General features: G+C 33.4%; 2 protein-coding genes across 4 annotated transcripts; one reads left to right on the plus strand and one right to left on the minus strand.

Moving 5' to 3' along the window:
* Nucleotides 1-1,294: 1,294 nt before the first annotated feature.
* LOC113515518 (ubiquitin carboxyl-terminal hydrolase 1) lies at nt 1,295-14,959 on the minus strand. 2 transcript variants are annotated; one of them, XM_026899762.3, is made up of 10 exons: nt 14,789-14,959; nt 14,417-14,680; nt 13,606-13,786; nt 12,518-12,725; nt 11,183-11,333; nt 10,240-10,357; nt 9,687-9,895; nt 7,859-8,028; nt 6,479-6,681; nt 1,295-5,426 (listed from the first exon to the last, which is right to left on the minus strand). In XM_026899762.3, exons 2-10 carry the CDS (start codon nt 14,667-14,669, stop codon nt 5,030-5,032), a joined length of 1,890 nt encoding a protein of 629 aa, XP_026755563.2. In that variant the 5' UTR covers nt 14,670-14,680; nt 14,789-14,959; the 3' UTR covers nt 1,295-5,029. The 2 variants fall into 2 exon arrangements, with proteins under 2 accessions (XP_026755563.2, XP_026755564.2); XM_026899763.3 differs by having other exon boundaries at nt 14,820-14,955.
* LOC128200333 (serine/threonine-protein phosphatase 6 regulatory subunit 3-B-like) lies at nt 12,575-21,047 on the plus strand. Of its 2 annotated transcripts, XM_052893452.1 has the most exons (4): nt 12,575-12,717; nt 13,003-13,104; nt 14,651-14,699; nt 20,692-21,047. In XM_052893452.1, exons 2-4 carry the CDS (start codon nt 13,067-13,069, stop codon nt 20,860-20,862), a joined length of 258 nt encoding a protein of 85 aa, XP_052749412.1. In that variant the 5' UTR covers nt 12,575-12,717; nt 13,003-13,066; the 3' UTR covers nt 20,863-21,047. The 2 variants fall into 2 exon arrangements, with proteins under 2 accessions (XP_052749412.1, XP_052749413.1); XM_052893453.1 differs by lacking the exon at nt 13,003-13,104 and having other exon boundaries at nt 12,588-12,717.
* The last annotated feature ends 1,835 nt before the right edge of the window (nt 21,048-22,882 follow it).

Genomic DNA, 22,882 nt, shown 5'->3' on the forward strand with positions numbered 1-22,882 from the left:
GTAATATTAGTAAGGACGTGGATTTGTATCTACCTACTAACTAATTTTACGTTTTAGTTACATGTTTTTGACTGGTGGTTTCAAAGTTGGCTTAACTGGTGAGTTATCACAGATTGAGCTAAGCGCAGTCGTAGTGCATCATGAAACTTTATCAGAATATTATCTATCGAATTTATATCCATATACTAATTACCTACATATTTTGTATTAAGGTATTTACAATGTTTGTTTTTTTTTTTCATAGTGATGGTATGGAATGGTACATCAGTGAGAGGTAGTCTTCTATTGCAACAAATTCAACAAGAATTAACCACGATTGTTTCTAGCGAGAAGCGTAAAGGTCAATCTGATGGGCACGTTGCCAGCAAGGGCTCTTAGACGCTATTACTAACAATCCCTTTCGCCCATTAGTAGGTATTAAGACATGGTCCGAAATTATGTAAATTATAGTTTTCTTATATAAACTGGGATTTTATATGTCGTCTATTTTAGCAGCATTTTGAAAATCTTTAGAGAATGCTAGATTGGATATTATAATCCGTAACAAGTTTTCTAATACTTATCTCCATGACCCGAAGATAAGTAGAAAAATATCATGATAATTTATCGCCAGTTTGCTTCTCTTTTCTCCAGTATGCGCGTGCTCTAATACAGGTATCTATATTTTTTATCAATTACTATTATGAAAACATGTTCTCTTATCGTTTCTACATAATTATTATGTGCCTATACAAAATATCACGGCCTCCACACGCCGGGAACGAACAATGAGTCACTATCAATGCTCTTCAACATTCACTGTCCTCGGGAGAAGATAACAAGAATGAAAATAACGACGGTATCTCCGGAATAAGTAGCATGATCAAAGCATATAAAACTAGTGTGATTGTATTTCAGACATATATTAAAATAGAACACTTTTAATAAACTTTAACAGATTCAAGATTTATTTTTAAAACAAGTATGTACATTGCTCTTACACCTTGTAAAGTTTTAAATTTTGGAATATATAAATACGGTTACAGAGGAGTTGAGACCTCCAAATTATTATTACAAATATTTTCCGGCGTAAAGCCAAGCAATAGTTTTGATAAACTATAAATTGAAATTTTATGGTTTACCAGATTTGGAATCTACTAAGTGAAACATTTTTCCATGACAAATTTGGTATTTTTCTTTATGTGATACGGCCCTTTTCAGCACAAGATTCATTTAAAATAGACTAGAAAAAAAAAAGCAGTAAATAAAAAAATAAAAAATGGTCGAAGAGAAGTAGGATGCAATAAGATAAAACTTATAGAACTTATTTTTATTATCCAAATCCAATTTACAATTAAAAGTAACGATGTAACAATTTGTCTGTTAAATCATAAACATAAAATTCGTATATATCTACTGACAAGAATTTTACCTTTTGCAAAGGTTTTAGGAATGGCATCCGAAACATTTACAGCTATTAAAATTATAGATCCCTTCCGCAATATGTTAAACACGTTCGATTCTTAATTCTAGCTGAAAATCTATTCTACTCAATTATTCCACAATATATCTTTTTTTACGTAACATGAAATATTGTCAGCGATTATGGTAAGTACCAATTAGATTGAACTAAAAGTTCTTAATCTTAGGTACTTAGTTGACAATTACACAATTATGAAAATTTATTTGCTACTGTATATATGTAATTTAAAAATGGAATAATTCACAAATTGTAAATGGTAGAGTTAATAAGCGAACGTGATTAAAATTATTTAACATTGCTTATTTATTGTATAACAGAAAATATTTTATCAATAAAAAAATATGTAGTATTTTATGAATTTCATTATATCTACATAAATAGGTCGGATACGTTGTAATGAACCAAGGGAGTACATACATACCGTATACCTGACCAAAGACTGTTACCTGTCAAATTTCAAAGATGAAATTATTTTATATATAATTTTGAAGATCACTCGTTCCTTGTAAGCATGAAAAATGTATTAATGGATTATATATAATCATGTTTTTTGTTTTTATATATGTAGTATTAGTGAGTCATCCCGGCTCCGCAAGGGTACTAGAGCATATATGCTTATATTTTTTTTTTTGCATCAATTTGTTGCGAGTGTGAATTAGATAGGTATAGTAAGCTAGTTTTTAAATATAGACAAATGTTATTGCGCAATTGTAGACTTATAAAAGAGAAACAATTCTATCAAACATTGTTATATCTCAAATGGAATAAAGAAAAATTAAAATTATGGCTAAAAGCTCCCAGGTGGGTTGATTTTTATCGATATCTTCCACAATCGTCATATTTCTTTGATTTTTACAAAACCTTGTTGAATTAACACCTATACCTTATCACTCTGTTGATAAATGAAAATCGCATGGAAATCCGTTCAGTAATTTTTGAGGTCTTTGCAAACATACCGACAGACATACTGTCGTTTTATAATATGTAGAGATAATATCTACAACAAGAATTAAAAATTATATGAAAAAAAAAATGATATAAAAAGAGCAGTCTAAAAATGTTTGAAATTTCACAGGCAATGCAGTTATAGCCAGCCATATAGGCATTGCACTCTAAGCAACAATTTAGCTGCCACATAGAAAAATATTGTTGAATTCATAACAAACCCTTAGTTCATAATAAATTCTTAATTGCATACTGTCAATTTGTAGAGAGCAGTCATAGAGCAAGCAATTATTTCGTTGTAGTTTAGCGAACAATTGACAAAACAATTTCAAATTAAATCTAATGTGCGTTGTTTGGATTTTAATTAATTAATAACAAAAGGTGTTTTACAATTCGTAGTCACGACACAAAGAATTAAATTACCTCAATTTATTGTCTGTGGTTGTCTTTTTTTAGCTTTCCTGTGTAAAGGGGTGTTTCCATTAATGTATTTCCATATATAGCGATGGGGGCAAAACGACTGTTAGCAATGGAGTTTGACAGCCCCATTGCTAGTAATATACCTTATTGGGTCGACCTCCACGTGGTTCCCCCTGGAAACCATCGTGAACAATTCTTGTTGAATTCGTCACGATGGGCTAACTGACCTACTTCATCCTCACCTATCATTCTTCACTGGTGCCCCGCCGGTGTATACCGATAGCGCGGGTGGGGTTACCATTCCATTATCATCCATTTAAAAAAAATATATAGCGATATCTATATATTTAGTTACAATATCTACTGAACCAATAACCAATATGTTAAGTCTGTTATCCAAAAAATAATATTGAATAGCAGACTTTTAACTTGTTCGAAAATAGATATCAGACCGATATGGGCGATATCGAAATAGATGATGACCTTTTTTCCGTCATCAACGTCCAGAGGTACCCGATATATAGATATCGAATTGGGTATCCATATTATCTATGCCTAGTTTGTAGCGAAGATGTCGAGATGTGAGAGTTGTCAATGATTTACTACTGATGGTTACCTAGAGACACTCTGATTATAACCGTCGGTGGATGGGGGGCAAAGGATTGCAAGTAATGGGGTCTGACCCATTGCTAGCAATATACCTTATCAGGTCGACCTCCGCGCGATTCCCCCTGGAAACCATCGTGGTTAGTTCTAGTGGAATTCATCACGATGGGCAAACTGACCTGCTTTCATCGTCATCTATCATCCTACCTTGGTGTCTCGCCAGCGTATACCGATAGAGCAGGCGAGCTCACCATACCACTATCTTCCATTAAAAAAAAACCGTCGGTGGACGAAAAAAAATATTGTATAAATACAATTTATATAAAGGAAGCATGCATATGCCATCGCATTAATCAAATATATTTGCCCCCTTATTGATAAAAACCGTCAAATCTCTCATAAACCTATTTTAGTAATTCAAGTGTTTTGTTTTCTTTTTTGCACTAAATTCTTAATTTGAAAGAAACACAAAAATGAAACGAAACAGCTAAAATGGTTTGTAGAATGTTTTAGTTTTTATATGGGAGTTAGTCAAAAACAACTTTGTATACAATACAGGTAGAGTTTAAACTTCATCATCCATTCATCATCATCATCATCATCAAAGATTTTACCACACCTTGTCCTATTAATGGGGGATTATTAATTTATAGATCTTTAATTAGTTGGGATAGGGTATGATGGCTTTTACGTCATGTATCTTATGCCCAGTGTTGGAATGTAGTATCATGATGGGGGGAGATTTTTTATTTGCATGCATTTCTATCATAATGGGAACAACCCTTTAACAATTTGTATATATATAAATAAGCAAACTACAAATTTTCCAATTTCAGCAGCGAGAAACAAATTTATAGAAATTGTAATTTTCGGGATCAGATACATTATTATTTAGAATATTTTTTTTAAAGGAGACTAATATTGTTACTTCAAGCAGTAAATATCAAGTAAAATCGTAACACTGTGATTAAACAAATTATGTTTAAAAATAGACTATACTGTATTTTAGGCCCATATTTATAAATATATGCTAACAGCGCAGCAAAATACATTTTTCTTTATAATATTTCACGCATTAACATATTAATTTCAAATATATAATCAGTATACAATGGAAGGTTAATCTGAACCGTTACATATTTGTTTGATATTGTCGGAGTAACAAGTGAAAATATTTGTGAAATGTTCCATATATTTTTATAACTCTTCGTTTGATATCTGTACACTAAATTTTTATATATATATTTTAGCTACATCAATAGTATCACGTCAGGCTCATATATTTACTTGTGCCTACTACTTAGTCTCGTTTTAAGCATCTAAATAATATAGCATAACAAATGACATGTTTTCGCTCACTGTACTCTCACACTAAGATTGAACCGTAATAGTCAAATATGGTCAACTGAAAACAATGGAATATATATGGAAAATTAACACAAGGCAGCCTGCACCGAGATAGTACATTATGAAGAAGTAGGCAAACGCCGCGCGCCACCGAATCTCTCGCATCGGTCTCGCGGTTAACCGTCTACCGGGCGGACAGCGGCGGATGGTGCCTCGGCCGACCGACACTTGCTCACGCATAGAGCTGCACTAGCCGGCGTCGCTCTGCACGTAGAACAGCAAGTAGGGTGTCGCTGCTGTGCGAACTTTGGGCTCGGCTGATAATAAATCCTCGAACTCCTCATTGGAGATGGGCTTGACGAGGTCATCGTCGCAGGCGAGCCAGCAGTCGGCTCGCGGCCGCGGCAAGCAGCAGTCGCGTGCACCGCAGCCCACTGGCGCTGGGCGGCCTCGAGCGAACAAGCTGCGCATGAAGGACGACGCGTTGTTAGTCGCGCCTTCCCCGCCGCCGCTGCTGCTTCCGGTTCCGGTTTCTCGTGCACACCGACCGGTCTCGGTCGCTGCAGCCGCTGACCGCGTGTACGCCACGTAGTGCCCGCCCGTTAATGTCTGCCCAAGATGCATGATCACCGCCCATAGGACATATCTGCGAAGTTATTATCAGTTTGATTTTACTTTAGGGCACTAAAATATTATGATCAATCATGACACAGTTAATATGGAACCAGTATAAGATTTAAAAGCTATTGATAAACATGTATATAAATATATAAACACTGGTATAGAATTGGGCATGTTATATTCTAGCGGCCCACATGTTTGCTTGCAAAATCATATGAATTATTAATTATTTTTTTCTAAAGATAGCATGAAATCATTATACACACAAAATCCAAAAGTGATTTTTTAATAAAATATACATCCTTTTAGAAATCAATTTTTTCATCAAGTTCTGACCATTTGCCAAATTACTAAACTACTTTGCTTTATTCTATACATTATCAGGTATGTAATGTGTAAGCAAGGGACAAGCAGTGGCGTGTGTGCATATCGAACATCTATATGCCTTACAACTAATATATAAATGAGGTGTATACATGTGATTGGGTAGTTTTTTTTTTTGTGAGGGAAAAGGATTGTTAGCAATAGTAACTAGCGACTACTGCTAGTGATATATCCATCAAGTCTGTCTTTTTTAACCCCGCCTGCGCTAACGGGATACGCTGGCGGAGCACCAGTGAAGGGTGATAGATGAGAATGAAAACAGGCTAGTTAGCTCATCATGATGAATTTGTCAGGAATTAACCATGATAGTTTCCAGGGAGAACCGCGAGGATGTCGACCTGGTTGGGTATATTGCTAGCAATGAGCTTCTCAGTCTCCATTACTAACAATCCTTTTCCCCCCTGTGATTGGGTAATAGGAACTTTACATGAAAGTAGTGAGCAATGAGTAGCCATAATAGATAGGGCAGTGTAAATGAGTCAGATATGTCATTACGCTCTCTGAAGCAATTGAGATAACATATCAGTATAAGCGTGGTTCATTCCATGTTATCGCTGCAATTCTTTACGTGAAAGGCTTTCGGTAAAGCCGTGTTGACGAACCAGTTACCTCATTCTATAATGTAGCAAACCTGTAGTCCACTTCAATTGATTACTGCAGTGCTTCATATACATAGCGAGTGAATATAGGTACCTGTGGTCGGGCGGCACTTCAGGCGGGCGCCGTGCGCAGGGCTCGCAGAAGCACGGCATGAGCAGCGGCGTGGGTGCGTGCCGCGTGATCTTCTCCATGCCGCCGCTGAAGCGCTTCAGCTGCAGCACCAGCAGCCGCGGCAGCCGCGAGTACGCCACGCTGCGCCGCGCCTCGTTGTAGCGTAGGCAGCGCTCGCACCAATACTGTTCACAGAAGCAATTCATTAGATAAAAATAATAATATTTTTTTATTCAAGTAAACTTAACTACAGACATTTTTTAATAAAATACAAAATAAATATTTCACACTTAATATACACTGTTATGTCTTTTTAATAGTTACTACTTTTAATTAACTTGTTTGCCATTCTAAGTTGTATAAATAAAAAAAATAAATAAAAAATAAAATAATAGTTTTTTTTTTAATTAATTAAAAGAGTAACTTCTTACTCCTCATCATTTCAGGCTTTCATTGTCCACCTATAGATTTCTACAGGATCACTTGATGCAGTGAATTCCATGGCAAGATTTTTGGAGGGCATCACTTCTATATGTGAGAGATTGCTTTATACTGCATTCTCTTTCATTTATTTTTCAACAGGTTTCAAACAAAGAGAAAATTCTCAATTTAATTGTATTTTTTTTTCATGTTATATATATATATATATATATATATATATATATATATATATATATATATATATATATATATATATATATATATATATATATATATATATATATATGTTTTTGATTGAAGTCAGAGATTTTTCATGATACAAAATCTCAAATATCGTGTATGTTAGCAAATTATGAACCAGTTTACAAATTCCTTTGAAGACATTTTGTCAATTATTTATAATTTATTATTTATAATTATTTATATTTATAAATTTTTGTGTAAATATTGTATATTTCACAAATATGTAACAATATAACAATTTAATATAATTTTAAAATTAGCGCAATGCATCGAACGGCTACAAAATATCTCTGACTACCTCATCTAAGATTATAGATAATATCGAACAAACAATTCATAAAAATGTCAAAATACTTATAAACCTATTTTAGCTGTTGAACTGTAGTCTCCCCCTTTTTTTTTACAACACGGGGCAAACGAGCATGCGGCTCACCTTCTTTTTTACGTACGTCATTGTTGCTGCCAGCCTTTTAAAAAGGAATCTTCTTTTCTTTCAGTGTTGATTCCCCTTTTATTCTTTTAGAATTCTCCTTCTTCCTTCAGTGTAATAGGTTTGTAGAAGATTCTAGTTTTTATGAGTATATGTATTTTTCATAAAAAAGAAAAAAAAAAACATGAAATATAGTTTATAATGTGTGAGTGAATAGATGCGTGTAGAGGGTGTGAGGGCGTGCACACCTTGTTCTGGTCGCGCAGGTACTCGCTGGAGAGGCAGGCGGCGCGGAAGGGCTCGTCGTCGGCGCGCGCGGGCTCGTCGTCGCACACCGGCACGCACAGCTCGCACACCGCCTGCGCCTTCTCCGTCACGCTCTCGCACTCCAGGCACATCGTGCGCACCACCATCGTGCCTGCGCACACGCACACTATTCCTGACCTCATACTTTTAATGTACGACTATGCAATTGTACTGGAACCACGTGGAGACCGACTTGTTGGGGGGGGATTGTTATTAATGTACACTAAGGACCCCATTGCTAGCAATATACCCAACCAGGTCGACCTCCACATGATCACCATCATGCTGAATTCTAAGTGTATTCATCACAATGAGCTAACTAACCTGACCTGTCTTTTCATCTTCACCTATCATCCCTCATTGGTGCCCCGCCAGTGTATACCGTTAGCGCAGGCGGGGTTAAAAAAGACCGACTTGATGAATATATCGCTAGCAGTAGTCGCTAGATATATTATTGCTAACAATCCTTTTCCCTCACTCGTACGAGGCTGTCCGCCTTCTAGCGTCAAGTTTCTGGGTCTTCTTTTATTATTTATTTATCAGTGATTCCTACACTAAGCTCAAGGCTTATAATATAGGAATCATTATATCATCATCATCTATATCAGCTTAACTATCCACTACTGAACATAAGCCTCCCCCTTAAGGGGCTTTTGTTAGTAGTTACCACGCTTGGCAGTCGGATTGGCAACCACAGTTAGGCTTTGAAGATGTTTTAAGAGGGACACTGCTGCCCTTCACTCGCCCTCCCTTAGTCGCCTTTTACAACAGCCACGGGAAAGGAAGGAGTAGCCTATTGTATGACAGGACCACAGGGGAAGGAGTTACAGGAATCTTGTATCATATACTAAGTCATAACTTAGTAAAAAACCGTTTCCCGTAAGCTATGTTATGACATAGCGGTTTTTTTAATGGGCGATAATGGAATGGTAACCCTGCACGCGCTATCAACATACGCTGACACGGCACCAATGACAGATGATAGGTGCGGATGAAAGTAGGTCATTTAGGCCATCACGACGAAATGCTACAAGAATTAACCGGGATAGTTTCTAGGGGGAGCCGTGTGGCGGAAGACCAGATGGGGAATATTGCAAATGATGGGGGCAATTAGGCCCCATTACTAATCACTTTATTCTTTTTCCCTCAAGATTTTATACATAATCATAATGGAATATTTTACATGTCAGACTAAGCATTTACATATGTATGCGAATTTTTATATTTCATCATGCACAGTTATACAGAAAAGTTTAATACTGGTAACCAATAAATGCAGGAGTTACCATGGTAATAATAAAAAAAGCAGATATTGGCACATGCTGGTGGTTTACAAGGATGAAAGGTAAGGATGGATTTAGGGCAATTGGCCCTCATCGTAAAGAATTCTCTAAGAAATAACCACAATGGTTTTCATGGGGATCATATGGAGTTGTAATTTGGTGGAAAATGAACTAAACGGTAGATAAGTTTTTGAGCACTAGAGAAAATAAAATCGTCATAGTCGTAGAATACTGACGGGTCTAACGAATATTACATATATAGATCCGTCAGTATTCTACGACTATGACGAAATGTCAGATGTTCGGTTTGAAGAGTGGGATATGGCTGAAAAATTACAGGTTAGAGTGACATAATATCATAGTCCTTAGAAATGGCAATCCATGAGGGTTTCCATGACTGTCACAGTGTTCCTAGACGACAGTTACAGGTTTTCATCAGGTGGTCTGTTAGCTTGTTTGCTATTCTAAATGTCACAAAAAAATTTACCTTCAAAATCATCAGCAACGAAGTCCCAGCCGGGCCGCGTCCTCTCGTCCCGCTCGAGGTCAGCGGGCGAGGAGGCGCGGTCGTCCGTCGGAGAGTTCCTCTTGTCGTTCGCTTTCACCTCTTTACGTTTCTTCCACGACTTACGTAAGTTGCCGAGCGTGGGCTTCCCCCCGTCACCGTCCAAGCTCGGCTGGCGACCGATTCCGTTGCTAAGATGAAAATATAAAGGAGGTGGATAAAGATCGACCTTTTTTCGCCAATGAAAGTGTTCAATTTTCTATTCAAAGTTTTTATTAAAGTCATAATAATTATGTGAATTTTAGGTATTGATATTTACGTTTATTCTAAAAAAGTAAAAAAAAAAAGTAACAGGTCTTATAAAAAGTCATCAAACTTGTCAAATTTGTCGAATTTTTGCAATTATAAGAGTTTCTTCTTACTTTCATTAAAAAAAAAAAAATCTGTTAAGCACTTCATGCACCACTATATTTTTTAGTTCTTCAATAAAATTTATCAGGGAAACATTAAAAAGTTGTCTTCAGATTATATTTACCTTTCGCCATTTTCATGGATTTGCAGCCTGGATGCACGCGCAGAGAGCGCCCTGCATGTCTCGCGTATATTGTCCAATATGCAGACCAATAACTCGTGCGCATCTTGCTGTCTGTTACCTGCAATAAATACGTATATGTGATTAGATTAGAAAGATGTGAGCCCCTCCCCCCGTCACTCTCATAAGCTTCTGATCTAAATCAGGAATAATAACGGATCTAACAGCCCCCACTATTAAATTGATATAATATTAATAATGACACATACATAACCAATAAATAAATATTATTGGTTAAAGTACGAGTATATGAAGTAGGTCTTATGATAAGATATAGAAATATAATATACAGGAAACTAACAAAATAAATACATTTTACAATTGATAGTTCAAGTACTTTTATGTATAATAGTATATAATATATTGTACCTTTATGTGTATATTTTAATCTGTATTTATGTTACTGTATTTCACTTGAATTATTCACTTGTCATTGTATATTTTTATTTATGGTGCAATAAAGAGTTAAATAAATAAACAGTTACTTTATACATATATATACTATAATATATATTTTTATTTGTCTATATTCAGTTACTAATTATGTCGCTACTAATAATATACGCAGCGTAGGACGACCCTCCACTAGATGGAGTGACGATCTGAAATGCACTGCAGGGAGTTGGTGGATGCAAGTGGCTCAGGACTGTCCTTTATGGCAATCTATGGGGGAGACTTATGTCCAGCAGTGGACAAATAATGGCTGAAATGATGATAATAATATAATTTAACTTAAATTACTTTTGCAGTTTATCTTTTCGGTTACTTAAGTTTGAAAAAAAAAATGTCTTTAAGAGATAAATGTGCCTGTGTATATTTTCGTTTTATACTAATATTTATATTAAAAGTGATTGTACAAAAGCATAAATAAATAAATAGTTTTTACCTTCAAACGTGGAGTTGACATCCCTCAGTGCAGCAAGGAAGGCGTCTGCAGCAAACGGTTCGGGACTTGCGTCAGCCGAGCCACTGTTGATACATTTACTCTCGGCTGCGCGCAAATTAAAGTATGTCTCATGTAATTTCTCTGTTGCTATCTGGAAGGAAAAATGTTAATTTTATTACTTTACACGTGTGGAGGTATAGCTTAAGGTATTCAGGTTATGGTAACTGAGGGCTTACCAGCGGACAGGAGTGGTTTGAAAAAAGAAATATGTATACTTTAATTATGAATTATAAATAATAATTCTGCAAAGTGAATCAAATCGAAGGACACGATAAAAAGTTTCATACAAAAATTTCCCCTCCCTCATTCTGTCTACTATAAGTTTTTCACAAAAAAAAAGCAACATAACATTTTCAGAGCCACATCTATCTCTATACCAAAATAAATCAGAATCAATTTAGTGGATTTAGGCCTAAAAGTGAAACAAACAAACAAACTTACTTATAATATTCATTAGGATTACATAACCTAGTTGCAGATATTTTTATCAGTTGACAAACTGCTCAGCATTATCTGATGAGATAACAATGATCTATAGTTCTGAAGTGTACAGTTTATACACGACATAAAGAGGTGTTATCATTTAGGTTGCCCTCAATTATATTATTCTGTGTTAATTAGTATAATAATACTTATAACACCTTTTTTGTCTGATGACAGAGTAAATTGGCATTTACATTATCCAATTTATTTGGCACTAATTGACAATTTATTTCCAAGTACTATTTCCAATATATACCATACCTTATTAATGAGGAAATACAATTACACATGTCAAAATCTACATAAAGGATAGGTAGTTATTTATTTAATTTATTATTAGTCATGAAATTTATTAATTTATCTGCAACTGTACTATCACTAATTGAAGGTTTAAATAAATATGTAACAGTAATAATAAACAAAGATATTACACCTCTATCTTACTTTTAACCTACTAATGAAGAAAACATGATAATGTTTTTGTATGTATTAATGTATAAAAATTAATAATTAAAATTTACAGGTTGAAATCAAAGTATCTTTGTATCTTTGTATGTTGTTCTACCAATGAATAATAAATGAAATGAGTTAAAAAAAAAGACAAAAAAATTTTGGCTTCTCAGTACACACATATGTGTATACATGTGATTGTCAAGTTAGTATGGATCTTATTTTTTTTTGTTGTTGTCTCGTTTCTTTAGGGGAAATGTTGTCGGTGTTGCTATTACAACAGTTCATTGTTGTAGTTGTGTGTTCATTGTAATTGATAGTACAAGATCGAAAATATAATACCTGAATTTTACTTTTCCCTGAACTGTTGTCTGACTGTCCTAATGATAGAAGGTCCTTGCTGCTCCAAGATCTTGCCCCTGAGGATGCGAGGCCAGCTGCACTTCTGCCCAGAGATGAACTCTTCTGCCTGATACTACCAAGTTTTTGTTCCACACTAGCTAAGTCTGATACAAGATGATGCAGATTATGAAGAAAACGAGGTGCATATCTGAAACAAAATTCACAAAGTCATGTATATTTTTTCAAATAATTAAACTAGAATAATAATGTAATGTTTATATTTATTTAGAAAATAATTCTATCAGCTGATGAATAACAGCATAATTTTAGAATCAGCAATGGATAGATAGTATTTTAGAAGAATATTCTGCAATCTTTAGGTTGTTACTCATGCATATAGGCAACAATTACCAATTTTTATCAAGTTGCCTTTAAGCTTGTATATATATATGTAAAATATTCTTTGCTTATGTGTTGTTTTTCAGTATCAGGGATAATTTTAAATGACAAAAACAAGGGTGTGGTTCCAATATTCAAAAACAATACTAGATGTGTGTAACAAGAAAAGGAACAATAGAGAGTGTTATGTAAGTAGTACAGAACATTTTTGTGTGTTAAAAAAAATGTCTATCATGCAAATTCGCTTACAGCAAAAAGATTGCAGTGCAATTTAGTGGGTGTGAATAAAGCTGATGTGTGTTCCACAAATTCATTATGAGTATAAGAGTTCCTGATCCTCAAAATAGAGCCATCTGATGCTATTTGATGATCAAGAATGGCAAGGGAATGATGGATTTTAAAATATTTTCCTTTTCGAAAGGCTATGGCAATTCTTTTTCTATTTATGTGAGATTATCTATTAATACAAAACTGTATTTAGGTTCTAGCCTTTAATTCCTGAATATTATATTATTTTAAATGTTGTTGGTATGGAATACTAATAAACAATGTGGTAATTAAAAACAAGTGGCAATTTTAGTCATTTTAAATATGCACAAATAATAATTGCAATTTTAGCCACCTTCAGTCCAGATTGCCATTACACTATTACAAGATTAAGTGTAAAATGTGTGAACACACATTCTTACCGTAAAGTATAGAGCACACTGTTGAGAAAGCAGGTATTCCCTAAGTTAGAGAGTGTGGCAATAGGTGTCTTCTTTTGCACTGTGCCCCCATACTGGTTGTCTGATGGGTGATGGCCATTCAACATGGCAAAGGTGGATTGTAGAGGCTGAGTTACTATCAGTTCTGGTTCTGAAGATTGTTCTGAAAGAGATATTTTTATTATTTCAATTTGTACAACTTTTGGTCATATTTAATAAAAAAGTGATATCTACAACTTTGCTCATGTAACCAGGACTTAATGATTGATCCAAATAAATATGTATTTCTTTACATATAAAATATTTTTGTTCAAAAATGTCATAACAACTGGTTATTAAGAATTATTAAGCGTTACCACACATACCTATCACATGTGGTAACAAGTATACTGCCATTTTGAGCCATAACAGTGCTAAAAGGAGACAAATTACTTAATTGACAAAACACTTAAACAATATAATTGTTTTCAACAAAACTGTAACACCAACCTACTTTAAGAATAATATTACATTTAATTTGAAATGGAGTTAGGTAATTATTTGTGATAAATATATTGCAGTCTTGTTTATACTACAAATGGAACCAGCAAATAAACTTTAAATTAACTTATTGTGAAATAATAATGCTAAACACTACATAATCTTGATAATACTATTATTTACTATTTACTATATGTAATCAAATATTTTTTTGACATTTAAATACTTTTGAATTGTATTTTAGATACACAAAGATTGATGTTTTTAACTTTTATATAATACGTGTACTATGCCGGGAGATTACGAAACCTACCTGATGGTTTTGATGACTCAAGAGGCTTTAATTTTTTTGCGGCGCTTAATGTATTATTATATGTTCTGTTCAACGGCCGTTTTATTGGTTTATTTTCCTTATTATCACTAGTAGAGAGCTTAGAAGAGTCAATATTCTTGTCTCCTAGTTTTCTGTTCTCATTAGTCAGTACAGCATTATTTCTGTTTAATGATAGAGAAAATCTAGATTTTTCGATTCCCTTTTTCGTTTCAGGTACAGAATTAACTGGCATCTTCAGGATACCTGCAATTTAAACGTACAGGTAGTAATTATTCATTAAACACAGGGCCACTGTAACTTTCTCAAATCAGATGTGTGATGATTGTATGTATGTTGTAATAGTTTACTTACGAGAATGGCTTCATTAGGTGTGTTGACTTACATTATATAGTAAGGCATTTAAACTCGTAGGAAACTATTCACAAAAACAGAAATTTGAGGGATGTTATTCGCGAACAGCCCCTTTCCAAGCACTACGCCATATTGGATTATTTAATTTTGATTGATGTCATGTCGTCTGTCGTTCCATTTTTCCATCGATAAATTAAAATATTTTTTATTTTACCGTCTTGGGATACCACGATTTAAACACAATGAGAAATTGAGATTTAAATAAAATGATAATTAAATAAAGTTTAAACCACTGACCATATAATGATGCCAAAGTTTAATTACATGTATTGCATTAATATTATATGTATCAATAACAGCGACTCGATGATACCTAAATAAACCTTGCGAGGTTTTTAGGTATGATACGTAATTGTAAATTGTTCTAATAAATATATTGAACAAATAGAAAAAAAATTTAATGCCGAATTTTTAAATTTCTTATAATTATCTATTTCAGCTTTAGTAAATCATTATTTAAGTAAGGGCAACACAGTCTATAACATAGTAATGACCGAATTAATATAATTCGAATACTGATTTGAATATCTAACAGGTATTTTATATTATATAGATAGAGCTTCGAGCCTCAAAAACAAGTCGGCTAATTATTAAATTAACTGACTCGTTTTTTTAATGAGTGTTCTATATAATTACACTTCAACAAATTTTTACGTGTCTATATTTAATTAAAATGAGTGTCAAATAGAGCTAATAAAAATATCACTTATAACCGGTTAATAACTTCTATTTTAAATATAAATATAAATATAATTATAAATAATAACATTTTTTTTTAAGAATTTGCGCCATTTTTAGTGTTACCAGTATGCGAATAAATTCCCCACAAGTGAATTGTTTTTAATTATTATTTGTATTTTGTGCATTTTTTTTACATAATATGAATATAATATTTAATCTATGTTCATAGAGATAGCATACGGTAGATATTGTACAGACTTTGTTATTTGACTGATTGCTTTCAAAATCGATATTTAAATATTCGTATAAACTTCAAATACGGATTCGATGTCAGAATTATTTAAAATAGCCGCCATTTTTACTTAAAGTGATAAAAGTATTTATTTGAATAGGAATTAACAAAATAACATTAAGAAATTAATTTTAAGATGAAATACAATTAAATATTTTTTACATTTAGTCAACTTAATTAAAATTAATTAACTCATATTTTCCGTATTTTTTATTTGTATTTAAAATGACCGTTACTTTAAGTAACATTATCCTTCCATATTTATAGTATACATGCAGATGTATGCATACTATATACAAATACCCATTTTCATTCTTCACTTCAAAGTTTTACTATTTTTATAGCAACGTGAAAGAATAAGAAAGAACGAAAGAAGCTCCATCTACCGCATTCTTATTCTTTATCTACGTATTATTCTTAATAAATAAATAATATAATAAAATATATAAAAAAAAAGATAACTCTTATAAAGGATTATTTAATCCTAATATTTTAAGTTTAGTCCATCATCTATTTACCTTAATATAAAGCAATAATTTCTAATCTGGTAACACTGTCACGTACACAATGGTATGAAAAAGTTGACCCGCTGTTTTTGAAGCCTTTATATAGAAATTATCTATGTACATAATCTAAGACAGATATTTAGGTTTACGAGTACTTAATACCATAGACATAGTAACATGTAAGCTTAAAACGATAAAGAACACGCTCCTACTTTTTACTTTTACTAAAACGTAGTGATTATTTCTGTGCCTCTAGTGAGAAAAGGTGCAATTGAAAATTGCCACTTTTCAGGAGAGCCAAAAAACTATTTTAAATAAAGAAAAAAAAAATTCTGCTGCTTTTATTATTTGCTAATTGAACAAGTCAATGATTGCATTTATAGTAATTTTTTCTCCTCTTTCTTATGAAATTGTCGGTTTTTGTGTAAAACCTATAGTTTTAAAAATATTTCTATTATACCTAATCACACTTAACAAAAATATTAAAATTATCATTTGAAAATAGTTTTAAGTTCAATTATAACTATTTTATTGAAGTATTGAAGAAAAACAATGTTGCGTATTTTACGCTATAAAAAAAATAATCGCTATTAAATGGTGTAAAAGGGTTCAAATCGAACTGATTCATTTTACACAAAAATAAATTCATATTTAAAGGGTGGTTCTAGGTATATTGTAATTTTTGGCACTATTTTTGTAAAATATTGTAGCTTTATTTCTAATTATGACTTTTTTACCACAAATATTTTGTTAATTGTAGCCTTTTACATGTTTACTATCTCTATTGTTTTTAAAGATATCGTTACGATTCTTATACCATTCGAAAGAGAAAAATTTGCTTATTTAAAGTAGCCTAAAAAAAAAAAAGGCTATAACTTGAGTTATACCTTTCTCACTAGAGGCACAGATTTGCTCTGTGACTATTACTTGTACTGAGCTATCATTATGATTACTATTTTTCGTAAGTTTAGCTTGCATAGTTTAATTATATTTTTCTTATTAACAGAGCAAGAAATATTAACGAACAATAATAAATATTATATATTTTTGTATTCATATAACCCGCATCGGGGTAATATTTTTATTACTACAAGACAAATTAAAAAAAATTAACAGGCACAATGTAACAAGGCAAACAAAATGTAACAAGCACTAAATTCCGAAATATGTATATATTATTATTTTTTAAGTGGAAAGACTTTATCACTATTTCCTTGTTCGTGTTAATAAACAAACCACAAAACGATTTTATAAATGTAGAAGATAAAAAGAAAAAGACAAGAAAGTGTTTTTTTTTTAAGTTACATATTTATTATGAGGTCTTATAAAGAAAAAAAATTTTTCTTGTGTATGTCGTGACGATGGGCTAACTAACCTGCTTTTGCCCTACCAGGGTATACCGATAGCTCTGGCTTGGTTACCATTCCAATTTCACACATGAAAAACCTGTTCGATACCTTAGAATGATAGAACAATTTATTAATAACAAAACCCCTTCCACGTCAATCAATAAAACCGATTCAAAGGGACCACCTGCTTCTAACAATCATATAAACTTTTTACATCAATTTCTTATTTGAAGTCTTAATTGAAATTTTGCCAGAGTTCATTATAAGTGTTTTTCACTTTCTGCCGATTTTCTCCTTATACTTAGATCAGAGGGCCTATCATGAAATGTTTTCCGAAATATGGAGCCAAACAAAACACAAATTTAATGTTAAAATTACATCATACATGGCATTTTAAAATATTAAAAATGTTAAACTATCGTTCGTTGGGATTTTAATAGTAGCATTTATGACTCATGAAGTATATAAATAAAAATACGAAATAGAGTCTGAAAATTCTAAATTTCATTTCATGATAAATCCCCAGTATTCATGGAGTGCTTTATTAAGACTAATAATTAATAATTTTACTTTTTTTTTAATTTTTTCAGACCAGTCTTGTTATTGCAATTTTTTTTTATGCGATGAACATAGAATGGTACTCTTATCTGTGTCATTGGTATATATTACACTAGTGGCCTACCAATGAGTAATAATATGTAAGCAAAGTGGGGTCATAGGTTCGTCGTGGCAAAGGAGGAGGGAAAGAAATTGTTAGTGATAGGGTCTAACAGCCCCATGCAAGGGGGAAGGGATTGTTAGTAATGGTGAGGTTAGTCCCCATTGCTATCAATATACCGTATCAGGTCGACCTCCACGCTGTTCCCCTTGGAAAGTATCATGACTTATTTATCGTTGAATTCGTCACGATGGATTAACTGACCTGCTTTTTCATCCTCACCTATCATCTCTCACTGATGCCCCGTCAGTGTATACCGATAGCGCAGGCGGGGTTATCAAGTCATTTTCACCCATAAAAAAAAAAACAGCCCCACGCAATATACCTATATGGTCGGAGTTCAATATACCTCTGTGGAGTTCCCCTTGGAAGTCGGCTTGGTTATTTCTTGCGAAAGTCTTGATGGGCTATTATTATTATTATAGGAAGACGGCTTTTTCAGGCAGAATAACCTGTGACATAGTGATCTTTCCATGGTCTTTTGTGCTCGCCCTTGTTTTTTAAGTTTGATGGGCTAAATTGTCCTGTTTTTATTCTCACCTATCGTCTATCGTCTATCACTGGTGCCCCGCCAGCGTACTAATATAGCAGGTGGGGTTACCATTCCATTCTCACTCAGAAAACCATCAAGAATTAATCATGGAATCATTAATGTCCGTTATTAATAATCTCCTCTCTTCTTATATTACATATCGTTGGCAACCGCAGTTAGGTTTTGGTGATGTTTTAAGAAGGGCATTACGTTCCTTTAGTCGCCTCATACGAAACCCACGGGAAAGAAAGGGATGGTCCATTCTATATCGGGATCACACGGTAATTTTGTATAAAGTGTCATTTTAGTCTCACGACCATAGAGTGAATTAAAAAGTAGCGTCTTTTTAGAGACCTTTATCGTGATATTAAAAATTTTGTTAAAAACAGTTTTTTTAATGCGTGAAAATGGAATGGTAACACGGTATACACCGACGAGGCACCAGTGAAAGATGATAGGTGAGAATGAATGCAGGTCACTTAGCACACCACGATGAAATCGACAAGAATTAAACATGATGATTTCCAGGGGGAACCGCGAGGAGGTCGATCTAGTTGGGTATATTGCTAGCAATGGGATTTTTAGTCTCCATTACTAACAATCCCTTCCCCCCCCCCTGTTAAAACAGTTACACGAAGTGAGTATAGTGCAGATCTGTTTATGTATTCGATTAAATTATCACGATAAGTGTTGACGAAGCAGCCGATTGTGATAATAAAATCATCATCATTTCATCCATTATCCGTCCATTGCTGAACATAGGATTCCCGATGATAAAATATTTCCTTTTAATTACGAAAAGGCGGATTCTCAATCAAAGGGGTATTGAAACAGATGGAATTCGGTAGGTACTTACTTTACGGTCGAGTGCCAATTAATTTGAGCTTCAGGATTGGGACACTAAATATTTATCTACGTGACTAGTGCCTCAGAGTATTGGCGTAATAATACAAAATGCAAATTAATGCGCAGCTATTCGTGCCTGTATCAATATTGGCTAGGAAGCACCTTACTGTGAGGTTTGATTAGTGCATAGCAATTCTTACGACTGATGACATTATAAAACTTTGGAAACAATTTAGTAGATAATAAAAACATAGCCAGCATAGCTATTAAAAAAGATTTATGAATAAAAAAAAATTAATTAACACCTAAAAAAGTGGAGGTGAACAATGCCCCTTTATCGCAATTTTTTTTTACCGAGTAACATTTCGTTGTTAATGTTAAACCAAAGACGCAAGCAGGTTTCCATTCCATTGAAATTCATAAAAAAAATCTCTAAAATGGGTCGGTTAGGTAAAAAAAAAATACAGGATACTATATTTTAATTGTATTTACATATTATGTTATAGAAAGACTATATTCAGATTTCTATTTAAATAAAAAAGCAAAAATGTCGCACATCTGGTAAATAAAAATCTAACACTTAATTTTATTTCGAGCTAATTTAGAGGTGATTGTATTAGGTTGGAGTATTTCGTATGTACTACCAAAGATAATTTAATACTGTACAAGTAAATAGTTTTATTTTATAGTAGACGTTTATAATTGGCATGTGACCATACGGCGTTCAGCACAAGAATAATTTTCTCTGTGAACGCGACAACTTAAAATTGAAATTCTTGCTTCAATGGTTAACCACACTATACTTGCTCACTAAGTGCTTTTTCAAGCTGCACTTGAAGGATCTAAGGCAATATGATATAGAAAATATATAACTGAAATAAATTAAAAAAAAAAAGAAAAGAATCCAACATTGACTCAGGTGCTAGAGGCGGATGATATCCTGCAAGAATGTAAAGCCGACAACAGGAATTTGATGCTGTTCATCACAAAGCCAGAGATCCTGGCGGAACTGATAACGCTGATCACGGAGGAGCCGCCGGACAGCGTGGAGCTGACGGCGCAGTATCGGTACACGAGCATCGCGTGCTAGGTGCTCACCAGCCACCTGTCTATGCTCAGCGACTGGTTCTCGCTCGACGTCACGCAGATGAACCGGTTCTGCGACTTCCTCAACAAGGAGCCGCCGCTTAACCCGCTGCTCGCCTTCTATTTCAGTAAAACTATCGAAATAAAAAAAAATTAAGTGTATCTGTCTAAATAAACTGAATAAATAAATCTTTGTTATTTTATTGAAATCCAAGTAAATAAATACTACTCTTATCTATTGGTATGATTATTTTTCTAATTCCTAATAGGCTGCCAGATATCCTATAAATATGAAATTATTTATCGTAAGTATTTATCGATTTTTAACCCTTTTTATAAACGAAAAAAATTACGTGAAAAAATATTGATATACCAAATTAATAACCAACGCTGAAAATCGTAGTGAGTGGCAAGAGTTCTTCCGATAAGAGCGCAGTTCTTAAATTAGAATGAATGTAACCTATATAGTATAATTTGACTGGTAGGTTCATATGTTCTCACATAGATATAAAGATATTTTTATTAGGCCTCACATGTTGGTAAACATAATTTACATCATGCTAAAGTCAACTAAACCCAATTAAAAGAGAGAAGCTAATGAAAATATACATTGCCGATGGTCGATATGACGCGACGGAAGGTACACATTACAATATTGGGTTACATTATACCTAATTTAGGGCGGAACTCTCTGTTATAGATTTTATTATGATTACCCTGAAATCATAGGACTAAAAGGAACAAAAAGTCTGATATCTCGTTACGTAGATAAAGACTTTACAGAATATAACCTCATTTTTAATCGGCTTCAAAAAGAATTCTTAATATGGTTGTATATTTTTTTTATGTTTGTTACAAAGGTTTGTTCCTTCATAACACCGTCAGGTTGGGGAGAAAGGGATTGTTAGTAATGGAGACTGAGAATCCCATTGCTAGCAATATACCCAACCAGGTCGACCTCCTCGCGGTACCCCCTGGAAACTATCATGGTTAATTCCTGATGAATTCATTATGATGGGCTAACTGGCCTGTTTTCATTCTCATCTATCACCCTTCACTGGTGCTCCACCAGCCTATCCCGTTAGCGCAGGCAGGGTTACTATACCATTTTCACCCATAAAAAAAAAAGCGTTTTTCCCATGTTGGTCACATAATAATTATATATTAAGTAAGCCGTACTTCTCATTCTTCTGTTTGACATAAATGAACAAAATTTAATATAAGCCAAAGAGGGCTATATTAAATTTTGTACATTTATCAGGAAACAATATTTCTTGTAATCGATCTTTCCTTTGACTGAAAATAATGAACAGATATACAATTACACTTGCAGCAATCAATATGAGCACACTGTGAATAATTATACGGAACCCATTGTATTATTTAATTAATATTAAATTAACACTATAACTTACCCCTTATTATTGTTTCTATTACAACGAGGGGCAAATCTTAGAATAGGTACTTCATAGATACAATAGGTATACTGGAATAGGTAGAACACGAATATAAAAATAAACACTTGTGTTAATAAAACATATGATACAAATAATCATATGTTAATAAAACATATGATAATAACTTATATACTATATATATATATATATATATATATATATATATATATATATATATATATATATATATATATATATATATATATATAAGTGTATCTAAATGTATGTAAGTTACCATTACATTAAAGTATACCATTATTGCTTAGGTGATGTTTTAAGAAGGTCATTGCTAACAATCCCTCGAAGATTAAGTTTGCATAGTCGCCTCTTATAATAACTACGAGAAAGGTAAAGGTGGCCCATTATACATATATTTTGTGCCGGGACCACACGGCAATATTATACTAGTGCTTCTACCTAATAAGGAAAGGAAAAGTAATTCTATCTGACCATCCATCAACAATTAAGTTTGTATAGTCACGTCTTACGACAGTCACGGGAATGAAAAAGGTGGGCTAATTTATACCGGGACCACATGGCAACATTGTACTAATGCTACTAAATCCT

The sequence above is a fragment of the Galleria mellonella genome, unplaced genomic scaffold, assembly GCF_026898425.1.
Source record: "Galleria mellonella isolate WM207_F2 unplaced genomic scaffold, CSIRO_AGI_GalMel_v1 utg173, whole genome shotgun sequence".
In the NCBI taxonomy this organism is placed as follows: Eukaryota; Metazoa; Arthropoda; class Insecta; order Lepidoptera; family Pyralidae; genus Galleria; species Galleria mellonella.